Source organism: Pyxicephalus adspersus, chromosome 11, assembly GCF_032062135.1.
Source record: "Pyxicephalus adspersus chromosome 11, UCB_Pads_2.0, whole genome shotgun sequence".
Taxonomy (NCBI): Eukaryota; Metazoa; Chordata; class Amphibia; order Anura; family Pyxicephalidae; genus Pyxicephalus; species Pyxicephalus adspersus.
The window spans coordinates 26119201-26141548 of record NC_092868.1 but is presented as its reverse complement, the minus strand read 5'-3'; the positions used below and the strand labels follow the sequence as shown (position 1 = coordinate 26141548).

At 35.8% G+C, this 22348-nt stretch overlaps 1 protein-coding gene across 4 annotated transcripts in view; it reads right to left on the bottom strand.

The window, feature by feature from the left end:
• The window catches only part of SYT3 (synaptotagmin 3), a 135418-nt gene that overhangs the window by 6734 nt on the left and 106336 nt on the right, over nucleotides 1-22348 (bottom strand). For 3 of the 4 annotated variants that reach the window (XM_072425948.1, XM_072425951.1, XM_072425950.1), the window contains exons 7-10: nucleotides 10292-10412; nucleotides 8977-9148; nucleotides 6293-6422; nucleotides 5406-5535 (exon numbers count right to left, since the gene is read on the bottom strand). In XM_072425948.1, the coding sequence (XP_072282049.1) occupies nucleotides 5449-5535; nucleotides 6293-6422; nucleotides 8977-9148; nucleotides 10292-10412 (510 nt within the window). In that variant the 3' untranslated portion in view covers nucleotides 5406-5448. Of the gene's footprint in view, nucleotides 1-1029; nucleotides 5246-5405; nucleotides 5536-6292; nucleotides 6423-8976; nucleotides 9149-10291; nucleotides 10413-22348 lie in introns of those variants that run through there. The other variant, XM_072425952.1, reaches the window with a different exon arrangement.

The following is a 22348-nucleotide window of genomic DNA, read 5'->3' as shown; positions in this document are numbered from 1 at the left end:
AAACTTAAGTAGGGCTTAAGTGGCCATACGTTTTATTTTTCCTCTTTAGGCATTCTCTAGCTTCAATTGCCCATGCAGGACCTAGGTTTTTAAAAACTTTTTTCATGTTTGTGACAGACCTAAATCTAGCAGTAACTGTAATGTGATGTGCAGTAGTGTTCAGACTAGAATATACATAAAATAAAATGAAACCCAATAATCCACCTTAACCCCAAAGGAGATCTCAAAGAACAAGAAATCTGTTTACTCAGGCCCCTCCACTCCCACACATACAAGCTAATCAATCACTATCTGATCAACTTGATGACTTTTGATTATTGGCTAAAAAATCAATACTTACATAAAAGACTCATAATGAAATTGTAGATTTTTCCATAATACCCTTTGTGAGACCTTAAATTAAATCTACTTTTGGTTCCTAGGTCTTAGGTCTTATTACAATGTCAGTCCTTACAAGTGTCATTCATGTTGTTCAATGATAAAAAGGGTTTTTGCAATGGAGTGCAATTATCTCTGCTCCAACAACTGTGTGCAAATACTAAAGGTTCATTTGCATTCCCGATAATTTGGTTTGGACATACAGAGTAATTTTCTAGAAAGCTGATCCCGTAATGAACATGTAACGAGATTAAAAATACCAGAGTTAAAAAGCTTCTTTTATTTGCTTCTTGTTTGAACTCTTTGCTGAAACCATTACTGCTCTTTAAAACCCTTTCACTTCCTAAAAAAAAAAGAAACTAGCATTGTGTATATATAAATGTACCAATAATAGAAAAAACAAAACCTATCAGGGCAAATGTAGTCAGGTTTGAACCTGAGACACATAGATCCAGGTACAGCGTTCTATAGCACATTGTAATAAAGGCAATAAGAATTTCCTAATAAATTCCTCCAAAATTCAGGAGGATCCCTTAAGGATTCTGTAAAATTCCTGCACATCATTTAATTTTTTTTATATCAATGGAAGCCGAACTATTTTAAAAAAACTCCATGTACCTGCAATTAGGACATTTTTATTTATGCATGATCGTATCAAATTTACAGAGGGGGCCAACTTACACTAAAAAAGTGCCTGACATGCAGGGACCTGGAGAGCTTACAGGGCTTGATTGGGCAAGTATAATACACTTTATGTTTAAAGTTAAGCAATATTTTAAAAAAATGTAATTATAGATCAATGGTATATAACTCCCCCACCCGATTTAAATTTTGAGGAAGATAATTTTTTCCCAGAGAAAGAAATTGTTGGGAGGTCCACAGTTGTGATAGGTGAAAGTAAGTAAGCATTTCTATTGTGATGCAAGGATATTGGGAAATGCAGTCTAACAATTATTGTTCTTTCTACTTTGGGAATCACTCCGTCACCCAGGTAAGAAAGAATAATTTGTCAGAACCCTTGATTTAGGGTTGAAAATCTATAAAGGACCCTAAAAGAGCAAATATGGAGGGTTTATGGTCATTTTTGAGATTTTTGTGTAAATAGAGCACAATACCAGTAAACCAAACCGTCAGTGGCATCATGGATATCAAGAATGAGACAACACTACTGAACTGCAATGGCTCCGTCTATGACTTCAATAGACAAGTTGCTTCCCATAACCTATATATTTATACAAATTCACCATAGGATTAAATGTTAGGTTTTACTCTATACAGGTACGTGAGAGAGATAACAACAGTAAATGCTGTGTCAGCTAGAGAGGAGTTTACAAATCATGTTGTAAATGTAGCTGTGTTTATTCATACTCAAGAATTAATCAAGGCTTCTGCAACAGCAAAATTTGTAATTAGCAGTGCTCATCAGAGCCAACAGACAGGGCCATTAATAAAGCATTGAACAGATTTCTGAAAGCAGCAGTATGTTGCAGAAGATGAAAAAAAAGCAATGCACATTACACAGTTTAAGCAGTGTCACTAAATATTAGATAAATAGCCTTAGCTTGTTTGTCACACTAGATAAATGGCCTTAGCTTATTTGTCACATTAAACATGCTTTAGTTAAATTGTTTATCTGGTTATTTAGAAACCCCTATCCATTTTACATTTTCTATTTATATTTTAGCTTTGTTTTCCACTCCTTTTTACCTATCACCGTTAAACATAGCTGCAGGTAATGTTTAAATATTTTTGAAAGTCCTTTCATGCTTGTGGTTGACTGTAGCAATCTGTCCCAACTGTTCTTGATCACCTTAGAACCTGTGGTGGATCACAGCGTGGATCCTGAAAGTCACCTCTGGCTGTGTAATTACTCTTTTCTCCTCTGAAGCAAGAACCACACCACAACCCTATGCAAATGTGTTGACCTGTGGTGCAGTTTGCTGCTCCACAGGTTAACACAGTGCAAAGTTTGGAATTGGTTATTGGAAAAACACTTAAAATGGTACATTGATACCATATGTTATAACAAATCTAAGATCTATGCGCCCATAATTATCTATCTACATGAGTAATGTCTGGTCACCACTGTAAATGCCTTCACTGTGATTCACATCTTCCATCGGACCTAAATAATTTGTCTCTAAATGTTTTGTAACAGGCAGCTGCCACAGTCCGATCCAAGTTTACAGCACATTCAATCATGACAATAGATTGGGGGCTGTATATTCAAGGTGAAAAAAGACAAATGGACATTTCAGTTCTCTAACACAAAGGGCCCCTAGACAGTAATTCCTGGACATTGAATAGATATATATGATACTTAATGCAGTACAGATCTCATGATAGGCAAATATGGGTCATATGTTTTCCTAATTGCTTCTCTCTTTACAAAAGCTTCTATTTATTAACCTTTACTTAGTGGGAAACCTGTCTGTTCTGCAGGCCAAAAACTGCTTAAAACCTGTTTTTAGAAAAACAAAATCTTACTTTGCTTATGTACTTTTACCAATGTTATGAAGTTCGGTGTAAAAATACAAAAAGTGGCAGGCCCTTATGGGTATGTTTAAATTTTTTCAGTGCTTGTACATATATTTCAATGACCATCTTTAAACTTGAAGTCTTTATCTTGCCAACATAGGTATAGGTATGTAGATTTTTTTTTATCTGTGGTCTAATTGAGAAAAGTCCCCTCACATTCTATTCTCTTGGAGCAATTGGAAAAAATAGGAGATGGGGGAGCTGTGGTGGCAGTAAGCCCCTGACAAACCTGTAAAAACAACTTTCTTTCTATTTCTTCCTCTCCAAACTCGTTAGCACTAAAAACGTTACTCAAGGTAAATCTATTGGATCCGACCACCTGATAGAGTGGGAAGGGGGCTACCTCTACTGGAAGACTCCCCTTAAGGACCATGGCTCTCATTATGGACAAGGATCAGCTCTGTGGGCAATTATCAGGACCTACAACCCAGAAGCCTATATACAACCTGCATGGTTGACCTGATGGCAGACTGTTTATTGACGTTTCTTACGCACCACCTTGAAAAATGATTGTTTAATATGCTGGGTTGCAATTTTTTCTCTTGTAAAACTTTAACAAAAACTTATTGAAATAAAAAAAATTCTAAAATTCTGTTGAACATTTTTTTTTAACTTGTCCTATTTGGAGGACATTCTTTTTGATTCTTATCTTCAAAGTGAGGTAATTCTCCTCAACAGGACTCGAATAATGAAAACAGAAACTTGGCAGAATCTTGAACCCTTCCCTGCAATATTGAAAAGTTTTGTATGAATCTCAGTTTTAAGTTTATAGTTGGTCAGGCATTAGCTGGGCCAAAACAGTGTGTGTACTGCGTGCTGATTAAATACGAATCCCTAGTTGTTTTACTTTTTTATGTTGGACTATTTTATTTAAAAAAGATAAATATTTTATATGTGTATTATTTTAACACATAATGTAAAAAGAATGAGGAGGGTAAAAGCCATATCAGTAAAATATTAAAACAAATGCATAAAATACCAACATTGGTTTGGTATAAAGTTCATGTTGTTGTAGTATAAACCACAATAAATCATGATCCAACAAAATGTGATGACCAGATGACTACTCGAGAAACAGAAAACCAGTACATTCATAGAAAGCTATAACATTGTATGAATGTTAAAGCAATACATTTTGAACTCCTCCTTTGCATGTTTCATATAGTATTTTATTTCACAATTGTAATGTAAATATGTATAATCTTTTTTTAAAAATAAACATGTAATACATGGAAAAGGGTTCCCAAAGCACTACGGGTTATTTCTGTGAATGTTCTTAAAGGGTAACATGGTTTACCTGGTAGTAGTCAGTCACATTCAGCTATACTTGTTCTTGTCTTCTTGTTGAAGACATTTTGTAATTTGTCCAAATCACTTGCTCCATTTTGGTTTTAGGAACATGTCCTTGCTTTTATATCCACACAAGTAACAAAGATACTTTTTATCCAATAAAGCAGATGGTAATTTTCAAGTACAGGATAAGAAATTTCTGGGACCACTGTTTGCAAAATCCCATCCTTGGGGATAAGAGGTCCATAGGTATTATTCTTTGTATTTATATAGCTGAAGGTCTTAAATTGTTGTCAGAATCACTGTATGTGATGTTAAAACAGTCCTAATTGTGGAATACAGCCTCTGTTGAAGGCCTCTACCCCTGTTTAGAAATGGTTGTTTAAGAACAAGTCCACTTGAAATTGACTGCTTGTTTTGCTGCTCTCTTTGAAATACAGCATCATGATAAATGATAACGCCACTGCTGGCATTGCCATGAGGTTATACCCTTGGAAACTAGGCTAGGCCGGTAGACGCTAATTACGGTACTTTGGTTGCTAGCAGTGGTGAACATGTAAAAGCTGTCAATCCAGATAAACTGAATCTGAAATGAAAGGAACCCTAGTGATATAAAACAGACCAGGGTTTTAATTATTACTTGTTGTATGTTTTGAAAAACATGCAATGTACTTTAAATGTTTTTACTTCATCCTGTTTAAAGGAAAGCACTGACAACAGGTACCTATTCTACTGATACGCAAGTGTTTCAGACACAGGGACTTGCAGCCTTAAAATAATGGATTTATATCCTCCATTTCCACAGCAACTGCTCTCGGCCACCACAAGAGGGAGCATTAAGAAGGAAATGGGAGAGATTACCAATTCATCACAATACGAGGTTTGTCTTCCTTCTAGCTTTCTCTAATGGTAGATGGCAACAGATGCTAAAAAAGATGTAAATAGCTTTCTAGCTGGAGGTCAGCAATAAAAGTTACTTTTTGCACCTATCACAATACTTGAACAAAAATGAAGAATTAGTGCTGAAAGCACACGTCATCTGAAAAAAATTAAACAAACTGCCAAATATTAATCAAAATACTAGCCAAATAATAACTTTCAATGATTACACTCTCAGTAGACTTAAGGTTTTGAACACTTTTATGAAAATAGTTGAGAAATATAAGTGCTTATTTGAATTGTAGATCTTAGATACTTACAGCTCTCCTGATCTGTTTCTCTCCTCCTGTGTAGTGGAAATGACTAGTCAGACTGTGTATTGTCCACTATGATACTCGGCTTCTCCCGTGGTGGGGAAGATTTTGTCACAAAGCTGGTCAGAGCCTTCTCCTGCAATGATGAAAAATCACTAATATGTAATAAGTAAATAACAATCATCAAATTTACCAGTAGGGAGTCATGCATGATGGCATAGTGACCATTTTGGAGGTTTAAGGGAAGGATAAAGATTAATTAACAGAATACAAAGGAGTTTTAATTTAGTGTTTAATGGATTTCCATGCCAGTTGTTACTAATTTCAGACTCAACAGTTACCACACTAGTTTTGCAGTTTGTAATGCCTTTATTTGCCTATATTTATATAGTTTATAATGCCTATATTTATATTTACATTTTGTTTGTTTTGACAGACCAAAAATTAGCAAAGGTATATATATTACCAATTTCAGACTCAACAGTTACCACACCAGTTTTGCAACACTGACAAGAAAATAAAAGGAAAAATAATATGCATATATATATATATATATATATATGCATATTATTTGCAAAAAAACTTTTTTCTTTTTCCTTTTATTTTCTTGTCAGTGTTATTTATTTCAATAAGCCAAGAGCCCTGACCTCTGAGACATTAGCTGTTTAATGACAGGTGCGCCAGACAGTACGCAAGCAAGTAAAAAGAAGAAGGGTCTGAAATAAGGTGGTCCGTGAGTACCAAATGGTCAAAACTTAGTTTACTGCTGAAGTTGCTACCCGTATTGGGTCATTCAAAGGCCGTACTCACGACAAAGGTCTATAGAAGTAGTGACAGTGGATCTTGACTATGATGATTTGTTTTGTGTTTTAATTTCCCCTGTAGGTATTTACCTCAACCAGCTGATGCCAGTGTTCAATTGGCTTTCTAGGGTTTGCCAGCATCTCATTCCAGTGTTCTCTGCCCGGCATGTCTGCGTCACTGCCCACACGGCACATCCCAATTACTTCATTATGACCTATACTGTGAAAACAAATACATAAAAGTTACACTTCTTCCTATTAGTGAGGGAAATTATGACATTCAGAACCTTCTCAAAAACTCAAATGCTTTCTGATTTTGTTTTTCAATAGATACTGAAAAGCATTTAAATCCAAACTTCAGCTTTACATTCAGTATTGACTCTTTGTGTGTACTGCAATCTCTTTGTGTGAACTGTATCATTACACATTATAAGCTTCTTCCAAGGAGTATTTCGGTGTTTTTTTGAGTGAAGAACGTCCATCATTATCTAGATTTTTTATCTCAGGCCAATTGTTCCTGACCCACCTCATTCATTCACAGATTTTTTGTTCTCAAAAACATGATGGCTCATTATCACATGTGAACATTACCTAGGGCAGTACAAACTGTACATACAACCTTGATCTCAGTTAACTATACCTCCCGACCTCTCTCCACCTTATTACTATAATTACCTCCTTGTCATTTCCATATCTCTAGGACATTTGCAAAGTATACACCAGACAACAAACCTACAACTAGTCATTGCTATGCAATCAGTCAACATTGCTTAGAAAAACTTGGTTTAAAGAAATTGTACAAAATCAAATACAGGTAGTCCCCAGATTACATACAAGATAGGGCCTGTTGTTCTTAAGTTGAATTTGTATGTAAGTCAGAACAGGTACTTTATTTTAATAAATGCAATGAGGACAGATGTTTGTCTCAACATATTATTAGGCAGTAAGGTGTCAGTTACTGTATAAAATCCTCACTGTGAGTTAATCACGAACAAAGCAAAAAAAAATCTTTATGGAGCCTAGACATTCATTACCTTCTAGAGCAAGCTGTGCTTTGATTAGCAAAAAGAAACAACTGCAGAGTTTGTCTTGGTCATTGGAGAGTTACAAGAGGCTGCAGAAAGACCTCAGTCTCAGCTGTGTTTAAGAAAAGATTTCTTCTGCAAGTCATGCAAAACGCCCCCTCCCCCCTTCAAGCCTCCATCCTGCACACAAACGAGCAGGGAAGCACCGTACGTATCTAGGAGGTGTCTGTATGTCAGATGTCCTTAACCCGGCGACTACCTGTACTTTTAAATGGGAATCATCCTTTTACTTGCTATGGTATAAAAGCAGTTGTTTACCATCAATGTTCTGTGGTAATGTTGCAAATACAAGCAACTTATATGGTATATTTTAGAAAAGGTATGCTTTTCAAAAACTTTGAGTTATAGGGCATAGACTTTCAGGACTCTAGGATCAATCTGTTCTTATTGAACTGAATACCAAGAATTTCTTTTGTGGATTACTTCTGTGTATGTCCGCTGCTGATCTCTATACTCAGACAGCATTGTCTGGTTTTATTATCTTGGGATACAGCTCAGCTCTGGTGATCTCTCCCCATAGGATTCTGCCTGCTCTAGAAAACTGACTTAGGTTGCATCCCCAGGTAATAAAATAAATACCACTGCTTGTATACATATAGTATATAAAAAAAATACTATATGTAAGCAGTAAAGAAATTTGCGTTTATTGAAACATTCAGGCAAAATTACATATTAAAGGATAATAGTAAAATAGTTTAGTAAAAGATTTAGAAAAAAAAATACATGAACAGATTGATCTGTCTGGGGGACTCAAATTATTCAGATAAAAAGTTAGAGCTATAAATCACAACAATGATTTCAAGTACTTCAATACATAATCAGGTCCCACACCAGAATAATATAGTGAAGGGCCCTCCATATGGAAGCAATGATCCCTCTGCACAGGCAGAGTTCAATATTCAGAGTTATGGTTTTCCTATCAGCAAAAAGGCATGAGTTTTCCTGAAAACAAAACTATAGGACTAAATCAGCAGGGGGAATGTTTGACCTTCGAAAAAAGACCACTTAGTGGGGACTAGTACGACTGTGGGTGCTTTCAGGAACAACTGTAATACTATGTACACCTTTTGTTTTCATGCACCTAAAATTTATTTAAACTGAAAGTTCAATTGGGTCTTAAATGTAATTTATAGGAAAACTGTCAAAGATTGAAATAAGTGGGTTGCCACTGCCAGTGTCTTGCTAAAATTAAAAGACGCCTGTCATTTCTGATTGTACAATTTACTTTTCTGACCAGGATATTCTGCCTTCAACTACTTCATACTAACCTGTCAAATGAAAAGGTATTGATGTAAAATGACAACCAGGTATTTAGCATTTTCAGAAAGAAGGGTTGATATTGACAGCATATATAATTCTCATGTTCCTCTATGTTTTTATCTGAAGTTTTAAGCTGTCTGGTACGCCTCCCATGTCTTACATAGAGGACTGTCACTAAAGCAGTTGTACTTCCTAGTGGTCTCTCCAGAGGAATAAATAGAAAATTCAGTAACTTGGCTGAAAAATTAAATCAGCACTAAACAAATGTGATTGTAAGTTTAAAGAATGTTCCCAAGTCCTGGACAGAAACTGGTTACCCAAAGGGCAAAACAGGGGACCCAGTATTGAGTGGACTTTAGCTTTGTGAAAAGGTCACCTACAATGCAATCATACTTGTATTTAACTTCAAAAACAAATGCTAATACCTACCAATCATAATCCATTACAGCAATGGTGAGGCTCACGTGGTCCATATTTTCATTAGGAATGTCGAACACTAGTGCCTCATTATAAGTTGGGTTCAGAGTGTTCTTCTTTATAGATGTCTTCCTCTTTTTTAGTCTTCGGCCCTCACAGATAAGAGAGGCTTTCACGTATGGATCTTATGAGAAAGGAAATATGTATATTTGTACATTTATATTTGTTATGCTTATTTTTTTTTTTATAAATATTATCAATGTATTTTCCACTTTTCTACAGGATTAATTTCAGACTCCACTTCTCTAATAAAAACCCTTTACAAAGCCATTTAAGCATATATAAAAGGTCAGTAATTCTTTTGATTCATACAGCAAATTGCAATCTGACCTTTTTTTTCAGCAGGTAAATGATTAACTATAGGGTTACTATGAAAATATCCATCATATATTGGTTGTGGCATGTGACTGTATTAATCCATTGGTAAGCTATTATCCAATTTATTTTTTTATGTATACAGTGCTTTATGCACAGCATTAGCACTAGTCAGAACTGACTTCACTAGCTATACAATTGTTCCAATTAAGCAACTAATTATAAACCTTTAGATCATTTAAAGGGGATCTACAGTACCTTCAATGTTTTTTAGTCCAACATATGGGAAAAAAAGCTAAATGAATAATTTATCAGTGTGCCTTAATTTTAAATCCTTTAATTTATAATAAGATACTGTATGTACATGTTACATGTAAATACATCAACATGTTCTTGAAATACATTTATAGTATTTGTTGTTTAACTCTCATATCATTTTTAAGTGATAGATTTCATAAACAAAATTTTATCAGTGTCAGCTAATATTAAATATTACCCCTGTAGGTCTTCAATGTAAACAGTTGTTAAGCAGAGACAGACATCCATACAGCTTTATCTTGTAACAGGTGGCTTCCTATTGAAATGTCACTTTTTATTATATCATGTAACCCCCTCTTGTAATAATGTAGCTGTATAACATAGCATGGCACATTATCCTTGTAGCAAGGCATCAGTTAAAATAAACATGCCACACGCCTTTAAATCACAGCAACATTAGAATTGCCTTTACCTTGTGGTTACATATAGAGCTCAGAAGTTGGAAATTGAGCTTTGGTTAGCTATGGGTCCACAGATATGCAGGTCATTTCTCTGGTAGAGAGTTAAAGATAAGCCTATAAATCTTTCCTCTGTGGATTTTAAAGTAAAATCATAGGATCACACCCTCTTGGTAGAACTTAATAAAGTTAAAACTTTTATACAAATGATAAAAAAATAAATATATTAAACTTACCTGAGAACCCAGTCAGATCCATGGCCTTTAAGTTAGTGGCTTTAATGATGGTGACAGTAAGGCGTCCAGCAGTTGGTAGGTAACACAATGAGAAGTTTATTTCACCCAGGTCTGCTTTTTCCTTAAAATACAAATTATTAAAGTTAATAATTGAACAGTTAACAGTTGAAAAATGGAATATATACATTATTTAATCACAATCTAGTTCAAGCGCAGCCAAATCTTAAAGCAGAGTTATTAATAATGGCTGTGTACTAAAGCTTGAATTAAAACAAACCGACATTAACATGAAAAAAAATAAAATAAAATTAACGCTTAGCTTTTTGCAACGTGAATGGATTTTTAAAAAGAAAAGATGTGAGTGATGCAGTCTTAGACAGTCATCACTTGAATGTGTTTTGCCATTTGAAGATTTCCTTTACCTTGTGTTCAAATGACAACTGTAAAATTTAAATTATTTTATATCTTAGTGACAATGGTCACCAAGACAAACAGAAAGCCACAAGATATTCTAAAAATTCCATACTGGATTGGCTAAACGTACATTTTAAACTGCAGCAAAAACCTTTGTTTATTGGGAACAACAAGGTAGCTTTAAAGCTCTCTAATTATTCCTTTTGTACTATTTTCACTACAGATATGTTACTGGTAAAAAGCATAGGAAAGGTATTTACACATCAAAGAAAAAATAGAACAAAAAAATGTTTATGTGCATTTCTGAAGAAAAGAGTGAATAAAGTTGAAGAGGGATAGAAAAGGTATTTAAGTGTTATAAAACTTTACTGGAAATGTATAAAGGAATAAATAGAAATAGAATATCTTAAACATTGGTAAAGGAAGTATACAGAAAGAACACCCATAACCTAAAATGTACCTGAACTCTGCTGCTAAAAGCTATGGGTGAGTAATGCTTACAGAGACAATTGGTCACATTTGTTTCCCCCATCTCAAACTGTTTTCAGAAGACAATGGCCAACTTGCATGACTCTTAGTTTTTGAAGGAATAATTCTGCCATTTCGGGGTTTGTATAAAATAGACATAAAAAGGCATAAAAAAGGTCTGTTTTATTAAGGCTTGCCTGTGCTATGCACTGATTCAATTACAGAGTTACTTAATCCCTTCAATCCCTCTTTGGCATAACAATTACAAGACAGTGCGCAGCAGAACTACATTTCCAGGTAGCAGTGGAGTTTATGTCATATAAGGGGCACAGAATTATATCCTTTTTTGGAATTTCCACAGTTTTGGGAACAGCTGTAGCATGATCTGAGGGAATGATTATACGTCCCTAGTCCATCACTGTAGAGGTTTGAAGAATGTGCCTACAAAGGCATTACAGGTTTATAGGTGACTAAAACAGATTTGTGCTTTTGAAGGATCAAAAAATTTTATTTCCAATCCTGCAACACAGGACCACAAATACACTTCTCAACTAATAAAAACATTCTTATCATTACCCCAAGAAAATAGTCAGTCTATGTTTTTTACCTGTTCCACATACATAGGACTCTTTGCCAACTCTGTCTGAAAGCAAGGAGAGGAATTCATAAAAATCATGTACTCATGAGGTGTTTTAACCTAAATCTAACCAGCATGCTGCAACAGAGGGGGTAGTTGCATACATGATCTCAATGGTATTACATATTGGAATGCAAACCAAGTGCTAGGAATGCCAGTTTATTTTTTTCAATAGCTCCTCAAAAAGTACTTTTCCTCTTGCTAATAATAAAATTGGACACCTTCCTAAGTTGGCTGTCTGTAATGTTATGTGGCTATGGTTGTCACATTCAATTGTAAGCACAGTAATTGTTCCAGAGTACAGTGCAATATTTTGGTGTAATATTAATATGGCAAACAACAAAATGTAGTTCCATAACATTTCAGCTACTCATTCCTTGGCATGTGTTTTAGGAGAACATATATCAGATTTTTTTGTTTTCCCTGTCTGTTTTCTGTATCTGTAGCCAGTGTTTTTGTCTGCATTCAGCCATGTCCCAATTCCAACCTGATAAATATGTATGGCTTGTCAGAGCCAGCGATCTGTGGCGCTACAAATTCATTTGTGATGAGAAACAAAAGCCATGGAGCTGCCTTGTCTCACTAGACACATGCTTGCAAAAAAAAAAAAAAAACAGATAAAAAGAAAAACACAAACCTACAAAAAAGTAAAAAAAACTAGACTATATGTGGACAGTAAATGCACATGCCCACATGCTCCAGGGAGACAATTTTCCTGCCCAATTTTCTTCTAATGAAAAAGCTTATCAATTCTACTTTATAACTCCGGGAGGAGAAGGCTGAAATAGAGAACGGAAAACACAAATTGAAAGGGGTTAAGGTCAAAAGATATAATTGTACAGCAGCCAAGGAAACCAAACAATTAGCTAATTTACTGCTGTGGGGAGCACGGTATATATAACACTGTCAATTCCTTGAGCAAAGGATAGTTAATGTATAGACAGAAATGTGAAAAGACAGCCTTTGGTAGGTCAATTTCTTTGTGCAACAGATGAACAATACAATAAACAGTAATGTTCTGGGGATTTTTACCTCTTTCTTCATCACATCCTAGACCTTGTTGTATGTTAGCCCCTTCCTGTTTTTTCTATTTTTACAACATTTTCATGTTATTAAATAAATCTTCTATAAATTTTTTGTGGTTGGGTGTAGATCTACTTTATTGACCTTATTAGGTCAGGCTTTGTATAATCATGAGAAGATCCCAACGAGTCAGAGCACCGGGGGTGCCAGTGGCGTTTCTCATCCTTTGAAGTAGTTGCATAGTTTGACAAAACTGGTCAGGCATTGTAGAGCAAAAAAATTTAAATAAATCGTAATTTGCAATGGTACAGGACTCTAAAGAAATATGGACTGTATTTGGCTATATTTCCAGCCCAAATGCTTTTCTTAGTTTTGAATTGATTTAGAAAATGTAGAACCCCGTTAAGCATTTCACTGCTATGCTTGGTTCCAAACTTTTAAAATAAACGGACCATCTGTTGTCCAGGAAACATACTGATTATTCTGTCACAGGGTATACTAGTATTCTTTTTCATCATATGCAAAAAAATTACCAGAGTTCCCAAGCATTTAGTAGTGGCCCCAGGTGGTTCTTTGTTTCTCTCTGCTTTATTACAGGTACTCACTTGTCTGTGTTTGCAGCATTTAACAGCATCAGGCTTCTAATTGTATCCAGTAACTGACAGATTTTACCCTTCCTGTTCTCTGCTCAGACTATTCTAAGAGACCAGTTCATGCTAACCCCCATTCAACCTTACTTTCTTCTGTCTTTTAATATTTGTTGTAACTTTATTTAGTATTGGTTAGGTATCCAGTGTAATTCTAGATGCGCATGTGATATGATGAATTTTAAATGGTTATAGTTTGGTCTATGCTTTTAAGGCTAGTTCATTATATTTTTTTACATCAGTTCATTCAATGTTTATCTTTAGGTTTGGGTCACCCCTTTATTGGAAACTGGCAATTGGGGACCATGAAAACTATGTGTTTGTGTGACAATTTATTTTGTTGTTCATTTTTTTTGTTTGTTATTCTGTTTCACTATCCCATATGTAATTAAGGATTGTGTATTCTGCAACATGTGAAGATCATCCTTAGATAAAGGATGAAGCTAAGGAACATCTGCTGATAGGATTGTTATTGCCTGATGTAATGGCAAACTTTGAATTACAATACTGAAGTAATTAAAGGCCTGTCGCTACAAGCTATCCCTCAATCAGCTCCTGTATCAACCAGGTGCTGGCCATGCTCCCTATGCACATAGGAAACATGGTCGGCATCTCACTTATAATCTCAGCTCTGAAAAAACAATTTTTCCTACCAAAGAGCCCAAATGGGTCCCCATTTTGGATTTCCTTACCCTTCTAACTGGATCCTGGTGTGCTTTTTGAAATCACTGATGCGTAACTGTCCTAGCATAGGGCAAAAAGTACTGTTTAGTATTCGACATACATGTTATTGTAAAAATATTTAAAAGTATGTCAATGATAAGTCATGTGGAGCCCTGCCTATCTTATATGATTTGGTGTTCCCTGTAAAAATATCAGCATAATAAAGCATTTCCTAAAACTCTAAAAAAAAAATTTTATAATTATACAATTTTAGACCAAATGATTACTGTCACAATACATTCATTAATACAAATCATGCGCTCCCATGGTATCAGTGACACTGCTCTCTCTTGCTTTGCTTCCTATCTGTCTGACCGATCCTTTCAAGTTTCCTTCAATGGTAACTCCTCCTCGCCCACTCTCCTCCCTGTTGGTGTTCCCCAAGGGTCAGTCCTTGGACCGGTTCTCTTTTCTCTGTACACCTCCTCTCTCGGTAGTCTCATATCCTCCTTTGGCTTACAGTACCATCTGTATGCTGATGACACTCAAATCTATCTGTCCACCCCTGACCTGTGTCCCTCAGTCCTGGATAAGGTCTGATGCTGCCTGTCAGCCATTTCATCATGGATGTCTGACCGATTCCTGAAACTCAACCGTTAACACTGTTATTCGGCCCTCCCCTCAGGAACGTTGTCTTAGTGTCACCTTTGATTCTGCCCTCTCATTTACATTTCCAGGTCCTGTCACTTTCACCTACGCAACATCTCCAAAATCCACCCCTACCTGTCCCCTGAGACCACCAAACTCCTTGTACATGCTCTTATCATCTCCCGTCTGGACTACTGTAACATTCTTCTTGCTGGTATTCCACTAATCGGACTCTCTCCTCTACAATCTATTATGAATGCTGCAGCCAGACTCATCCATCCTTCCCACCACTCCTCCTCCGCTGCATCTCTTTGTAGATCTACAAAGATCTTCTATTTCACCTTAGAATCAAATTCAAGCTCCTGTGCTTTGCCTTCAAATCCCTACACAGTTATTGCGCCACTTACATTTCTGACCTGGTAAAAAAATACTCCCCCAGCCGCTCTCTCCGCTCCTCCAATGACGCACTACTGACTTTCTCACTCATAACCTCATCACACGCACGGATACAAGACTTCTCTAGAGCTGCCCCAACTCTCTGGAATGGTCTTCCTCATCCTATTTAGCTTGCTCCTACTTACTGCTCATTTAAAAGAGCCCTCAAAACCTATTTTTTCAAACTTGCCTACCCTTCTTCTGCCTTTTGAAACCATCACTACTTCCCACTATTACATATCTCCCACCCTATTGTGTGTAAATTCCCCTACCTACTAGATTGTAAGCTCTTCAGGGCAGAATCCTCTCCTCCTGTATCACTGTCTGTATTAGTCTATCATTTGCAACCCCTATTTAATGTACAGCGCTGCGTAATATGTTGGCGCTATATAAATCCTGTTTTTTAATAATAATATTAATAATACTAATAATAATAAAGAATAATATAATTCAATTGCTGTGCATATTCACAGATTGTAATTCTGATCTTTTTGGAAAAAAAATGCTATGCTTGCTTTACAGTTTTATCCTTTAGCTTTCTGGGCCACCATTGGTATTCATCCTATTGTAAAATCTAAGATATTACATACAGGGCAAGTACTAAAATATTAAATGCTTTCTTAATAAAACAGGTCTGCAATGCGACACAGTAAAAGCAATCTTTTCTCATGAAGACAAAAAATGTTTCTTTACAAATGTAAGATATGTTTATTTAGTATTGAGCTTTTGTCTTCATGCTCATGTTTGGAGCATGAAGTAATTTCCCTGAGCACCTAATGTAGGCCAGTACCAATAATTAGGCTCCCTCAGCATTGCTTGAAGATAAAAGTTTTGATTCTTTGAGAAAATCTTAGCATACCAATTAGTTATGTGGTATCTGAGCTGTCTGCTTCTACTTCCTACTTGAATAAATGTTCCCGTAGAACTGGTAGGTTAGGAAAAACACTGTTTTAAAGCAAATCTTGATAAAACACTATCTTGCATTGGATAAAATTGGGTATCTGCAGACTTAAATGTACTCAAAAGATAACCTGAGTTAAAGCTGTACTCCAGACAGATGTAAACACTATTTATTTTAGTTATGCATTTTTTAAAGCTTATATAAATATATATATATATATACACACACACATACATACATATATATATAAACCCACACACACACACACACATAAAGCGAGAGAGAGAACAAATACTACTCTCATTGCAGTACTTACCTCCTGCCTAGGTTCTCCTGGTGGCAGCTCTAAAGAAAATGAATGGAGCTGTCAGCTGTATAATGTGCAGACATTGGTTCTTTAAAAACCAGCACTGCAGTGCAAGCGACTGAGCGAATGGCAAGATGCCAACAATGCCAGCTGTGTGTAAGTTTGCTTGATCTCCAAGCAGGTCTGAACCAACCCTAACACATCATGGACCACCCTCCCATGCTGCCAAAAACCAGAGAAGCTCACTAGTTAATAGTTAATAGTTCAAGAGGATGAAATGCCTTCCCATATTGTGATTTCAATTGACTGGCCTAAAGTCTACAGGGAAGATATAAATACATTTAAACAGTGAAGGAATGAGGAAAGACATTTGAGAAGGGTTACAAAAAAGTGAAGTTAAGGATAATCACTCCCTTCCTGATTACTTTCTGGTTATACCCTATACCAGGGGTCAGCAACCTTTACTATCAAAAGAGCCATTTTGCCTCCTCTTCCACTAAAGAAAAATAGTCTGGAGCCGCAAAACATAACACCCTCCGCAGTGTCTTGGGAGGAAGGGGATCCCCCATCAGAGATCTCCCCGCGGCAGCCGAAGGGAGCCACAACAAGGAGGCTGAAGAGCCGCATGCGGCTCCGGAGCCGCAGGTTGCAGACCCCTGCCCTATACCAAGGAAATATTCATGCTTTAAGATTTTTAAAGTGTTGCTTAATTTTTTTATTTAACATACACATCTTTGTTTTACAAGTTCATAAATGAAAAAAGAAAGCTGAACCCTAAATAGTCAAATTTTCCATATTCCAAAAGAAAGAGACAGTTGTCTTTCCTTTTCACTAAGGATCTCAGTACCACAAATCTAAAAGGGCTGTCCAAAAGAAGAAAAATGTGCCACGCTTACTAAGATGTTTTCCTATTCTTATTTGTTACATAAAATGTCACAAAAACAGCAATGTTTTGAGGGCTCATCAGTACCCCTTCAACAGGGCTTATGTTGGCATGGAGTGGGGTGCATTATTACATGAGGAATCAATAAAATTTAGGGATCTGAGGGCCAGAAGCCATGTACAGTCTTCAGTGGGCAGAATTTCAAAGTAATCAAGAAGGTTTGCTGTGTTTGTCAAATTTCCTTTTTTTTTGTAAACTGTAATAGTATAACTGTCAGTATCATTTGCATTACTAAAAAATACTACATTAACAATCATAGAAATGTTCAATACAGTCACAGACAGGAACAAAAATACATTACTAATCCACGTTACAAACAACTAAAGTGTACCAACCCAGCTCACTGTATTTTGCCAGAACTAGTAATATTGGAACCTTTTTTACATGTTTGTTATAAAGTCATTTTTTGTTTTTATACACCAAAAGCCTGTTGTATTTTATTATGACCAGACAACATTAGGAGTTTACTGATTGCTCTCATCCGTCAAATTGTATTGTTTATTTAAAGATAAAATCAAATGTACATTTTTTAAAAATTTATATTTCCACTGAATTGTCATTAATATTTGTAAATCCATAAGTTGTTTTTTTTTCCTCCAGGATGAAAAAGAATTCATCATCAAATAAATTACTAGATGAAGAGGTTTTTATTTTCTACAATCCAATTTTCAAACACTAGGGAAAATTTGATTGAGGCTGTAAAAAAATCCTAATATATTTAACGTTTCCTGACTCGTTGGATGAGTTTCAGAAGTGATGAGTTGAAAATACTCCAAGTGCAAACAAATTAATTTGCACATCAATTATGTCCCTTAATTTATGTGCAACCTGAAATCATTCCGTGGTAGATTGCTTGCGGAAAGCTTGTGCATTTGCTGTGTCATTTTAATGTAGGTGATGAGGAGAATGTGGTGACAAGAAAAATAAACAAAATCCTAAACCTCTATCCAGAAGAAATAATGTTTTGGTTAAGGGCATTTGAGTTTATTTGAATATCATTTGCATCGTAATATTATATATATACTCTGTTTTCTAACAAACAAAGACAACAGTCCGAGTCAGTAAAGTAATGCACAACAATCTACTGCTACCAATCAGGTGTGACATCTGTGAAGGGGGAATTCTGATTGGTTGATCCGTGTTCTATACTTTTCATATTGCTTTTTTACCTTGTATAACTAACTAAACTAATGGCGTTGGTTAAAAAAAAGTCTTCTCCCTCCACACTATAGCTAAAACTAAAACCTGCTAGTCTGGACAAAGTCTATCCAGTGTTCCTTTAAGGTATGCAACATAAAGGTAACCCATTGATTTAAAATAGACTGGCAGCACATCTGACGAGCAGGTCTGTTTTAATACTAAACCACCAACTTCTAGCTTGTATAATTATACAATTTTTGACCAAATGATTACTGTCACAATACATTCATTAATACAAATCATGCGCTCCCATGGTATCAGTGACACTGCTCTCTCTTGCTTTGCTTCCTATCTGTCTGACCGCTACTTTCAAGTTTCCTTCAATGGTAACTCCTCCTCGCCCACTCTCCTCCCTGTTGGTGTTCCCCAAGGGTCAGTCCTTGGACCTGTCACTTTCACCTACGCAACATCTCCAAAATCCACCCCTACCTGTCCCCTGAGACCACCAAACTCCTTGTACATGCTAATATCATCTCCCGTCTGGACTACTGTAACATCCTCCTCTCTATTATTCCACTAATCGGACTCTCTACTCTACAATCTATTATGAATGCTGCAGCCAGACTCATCCATCCTTCCCACCACTCCTCTTCCGCTGCATCTCTTTGTAGTATTGTCCCACTTACATTTCTGACCTGGTAAAAAAATACTCCCCCAGCCGCTCTCTCCGCTCCTCCAATGACGCACTACTGACTTCCTCACTCATAACCTCATCACACGCACGGATACAAGACTTCTCTAGAGCTGCCCCACGAGCAGGTGTGTTTTAATGCTAAACCACCAACTTCTAGCTTCAATTTTAACAAATAGTTACTGTACCCCCCCCCCCCACTGCTTTCAATAAATTTGGGAATTCCCTAAAAGACATGCTTCACTAGTACGTTAATTTCAGAAGTAAGGTGTACTGCCAAAACAATTTAGGATGAATGGGCTCCTATTACACAGTACGCTTTAAGTCATGCGAATGCAAAGCATTATATGATGGGGTTTCGGTAAAAAAATAGTTTACAGAAAAAACATTTCTTATGTTTAAAGTCAAGATGTAGTCATTTGAACAGCCCCATAAAGGTCAAGTAATTCCCAAGACAAATGGAAAACATTACAGATATACACTGATGAATAGATCTCTTTGAAGGAAATCTGCATTTTTCAAATTTTTCTACATTTCATTAACTATTTCCAGGATTTTTACTGAACGTGCCCACATGCATATTTTAGTATTTTTTTTACACCTCCCTTAAAGCTAATGACAAGTTCAACTGAAAAGCCATTACCTATTACTCACCAAAAATGTCAACCAATATTGAGATGTAGAAGATGGGAGGTGGTCGGCGAAAGCTCTATTTACATATTTTTTGCAGGTTTTTGAGGATCTGTTTATATTTAATACCCCAGAGGGGATACAGTAAGGAGAAAGCAAAGTAACAGTAAGATTACTTAATTACCATTGTGCTTTACCTATTCATCCACAAACTGGGGAGATACAGGTTAACCAGGATTTAGAGGGTGGTATTTGAATATTGTTGATCATTATTACTAAACCGTATTTATATAGCCCAACATATTATGCAGGGCTGTACAATAAATAAGGGTTGTCAATGACAGAATGATAGAAACAATGGCTTTGATTTATTAACGTTCTCCAAGGCTGGAGAGAATACATTTTTATCAGTGAAGCTGTGTGATCCAGCAAACCTGGAATGGATCTGGTCCAGGATTGAAAACATTTGCTAACGAAAAGCTAATGACTTTCAAAATATCTATTACAGGTTTGCTGGATTACCCACAGATGAAAGTGTATTCTCTCCAGCACTGGAGAACTTTAATATGTCATGCCAATGACTCTGGAGGAGAAGAGGACCCTACCCAAAAGAGCTCACAATCTAAAAAGTTGGGGGAAAGTAGTAAACCTTAGAAGCATAAGGAAATCTAGCGGCGGAAAAAAGAGAGAAATTTCTGGACAGAAGGTAAATTTTGCAGCATAAACTGGATTTATTTTGATGTTTTAATAGGCTTAATAACATGGAAGATTCCCATTAGTAAATATTTAAGGGAATGTCTTATTTCTGGATAAAACAAATGTACAGGAGTACATTGTGTGAAATCAATAGCCTCCGTGTAAAGATTTTTGCATTGAGTCAATGGAATTTATTAATGACCAACTCATTTACAGAAAGGTCAGATGTCAGAAAATGCCAGCTTGCATAGTGACCTATTTATTGACTGAACATGGTGTCTTTTATAATCTTAGTGTTTAATGTACATACTAATCTATGCATCATGTAGATAAATTCTACATGGATCAAACTAATTTAATTAGGTAATGTCTCAGATTAAACCATTATGATTTAAAGTCACTTTAGTTAAAACAAAAACATAACGTTTTTATCAGCAGTTTTATATTCGTGGTTTGCTGTTTGAACAAAACATTTATTTTTCAAGGACATATTTGATACCAGAATTACAAATGAAACTGGAACTAGAGAAAATGATGACTTCTTTAAAGATAGAATATACAGAATATGTTTGTCAACAGACTGCCACTATATGATTGAAACTTAAGCTGAAGACATCTGGACAGAACAGAGGAGAAAAGTATATAGGCAGAGTGAGCGAGGATAAGTTACTTGTCTGAAATATTCAAAATGTGTAAATTTAATTGTGATTTGTGAGCTATGTTAGCAAAATGCCTTTATTTATTTATTTAACAAAGCATGTATAGAAAAAGGGGCAGTAAAATTAAAAAGTTTGTCTGTGGTTGAAAATGAGAATACAAAATATCTATTCATAAATGTTTATGTACTCTATTAAAGACAAACATATTTTAAAATATTCTCAATGTGGCCTGGATTGGATTGGCCTGCTGTGGGCAATCCACCCTCCCATGGCCACCCTTTTAAGATCTGAGACCAATGAATCCTGGCAATATTATCTTGGTATATGTCTATGTTACCAAGAATGACAAAAATTTATTGATGGTAAAATACTTATCAGTCAGTTTATTTAGGTAGGGAGCAGACATGATTTTTTGGGCATAAAGGCTTGGGGACTTTCTTTTTTCTTTTGGTTAGACAGTGTGTGTGTGTATATGTGTGTGTGTGTGTATATATATATATACAGCGTGTGTGTGTATATATATATATATATATATATATACACACACACACACGTATACACTGTATATATATATATATATATATATATATATATATATATATATACACACAGCTATGGAAATCAATGAGAGACCACTGCAAAAATGAGTTTCCCAGGTGTTATCATTATTAGGTGCAAGTATTGGACTGAACAGCTCTGCCTTAGTTCCTTAGGCAAAGTAGACAGACTGTGGAAAAATGGTATCAAGTACTAAAAACTGGGAGATGGTTGTAAATCAAAAAATTGATGGAAAGTCGTCACTAATGAATGATCATATAAGTGAAAAACCACAATTGGTGAAAATGTATACTAAGTATCAAGTGGCAAACCAATATATACTTAGGGAATTAGCTTGAATCAAAATAAAACATCCAAAAGGTAATATTTGAGAGAATATTAGAAGGTTCTGTACCTGAAGGCACGCGGACAGGTTGCCCTTTTGTCCTGGTCCTTCTAATATTCTCTCAAATATTAGCTTTTGGATGTTTCATTTTGATTCAAGCTAATTCCCCAAGTCATTTTACTATTTAGTGTTTCTTATATTGGTTTCTTACCTGATACTTAGTATCGGGTCGGGTTGAGTCACAGTTTACCATCCCTTTTAAAGATCTATAC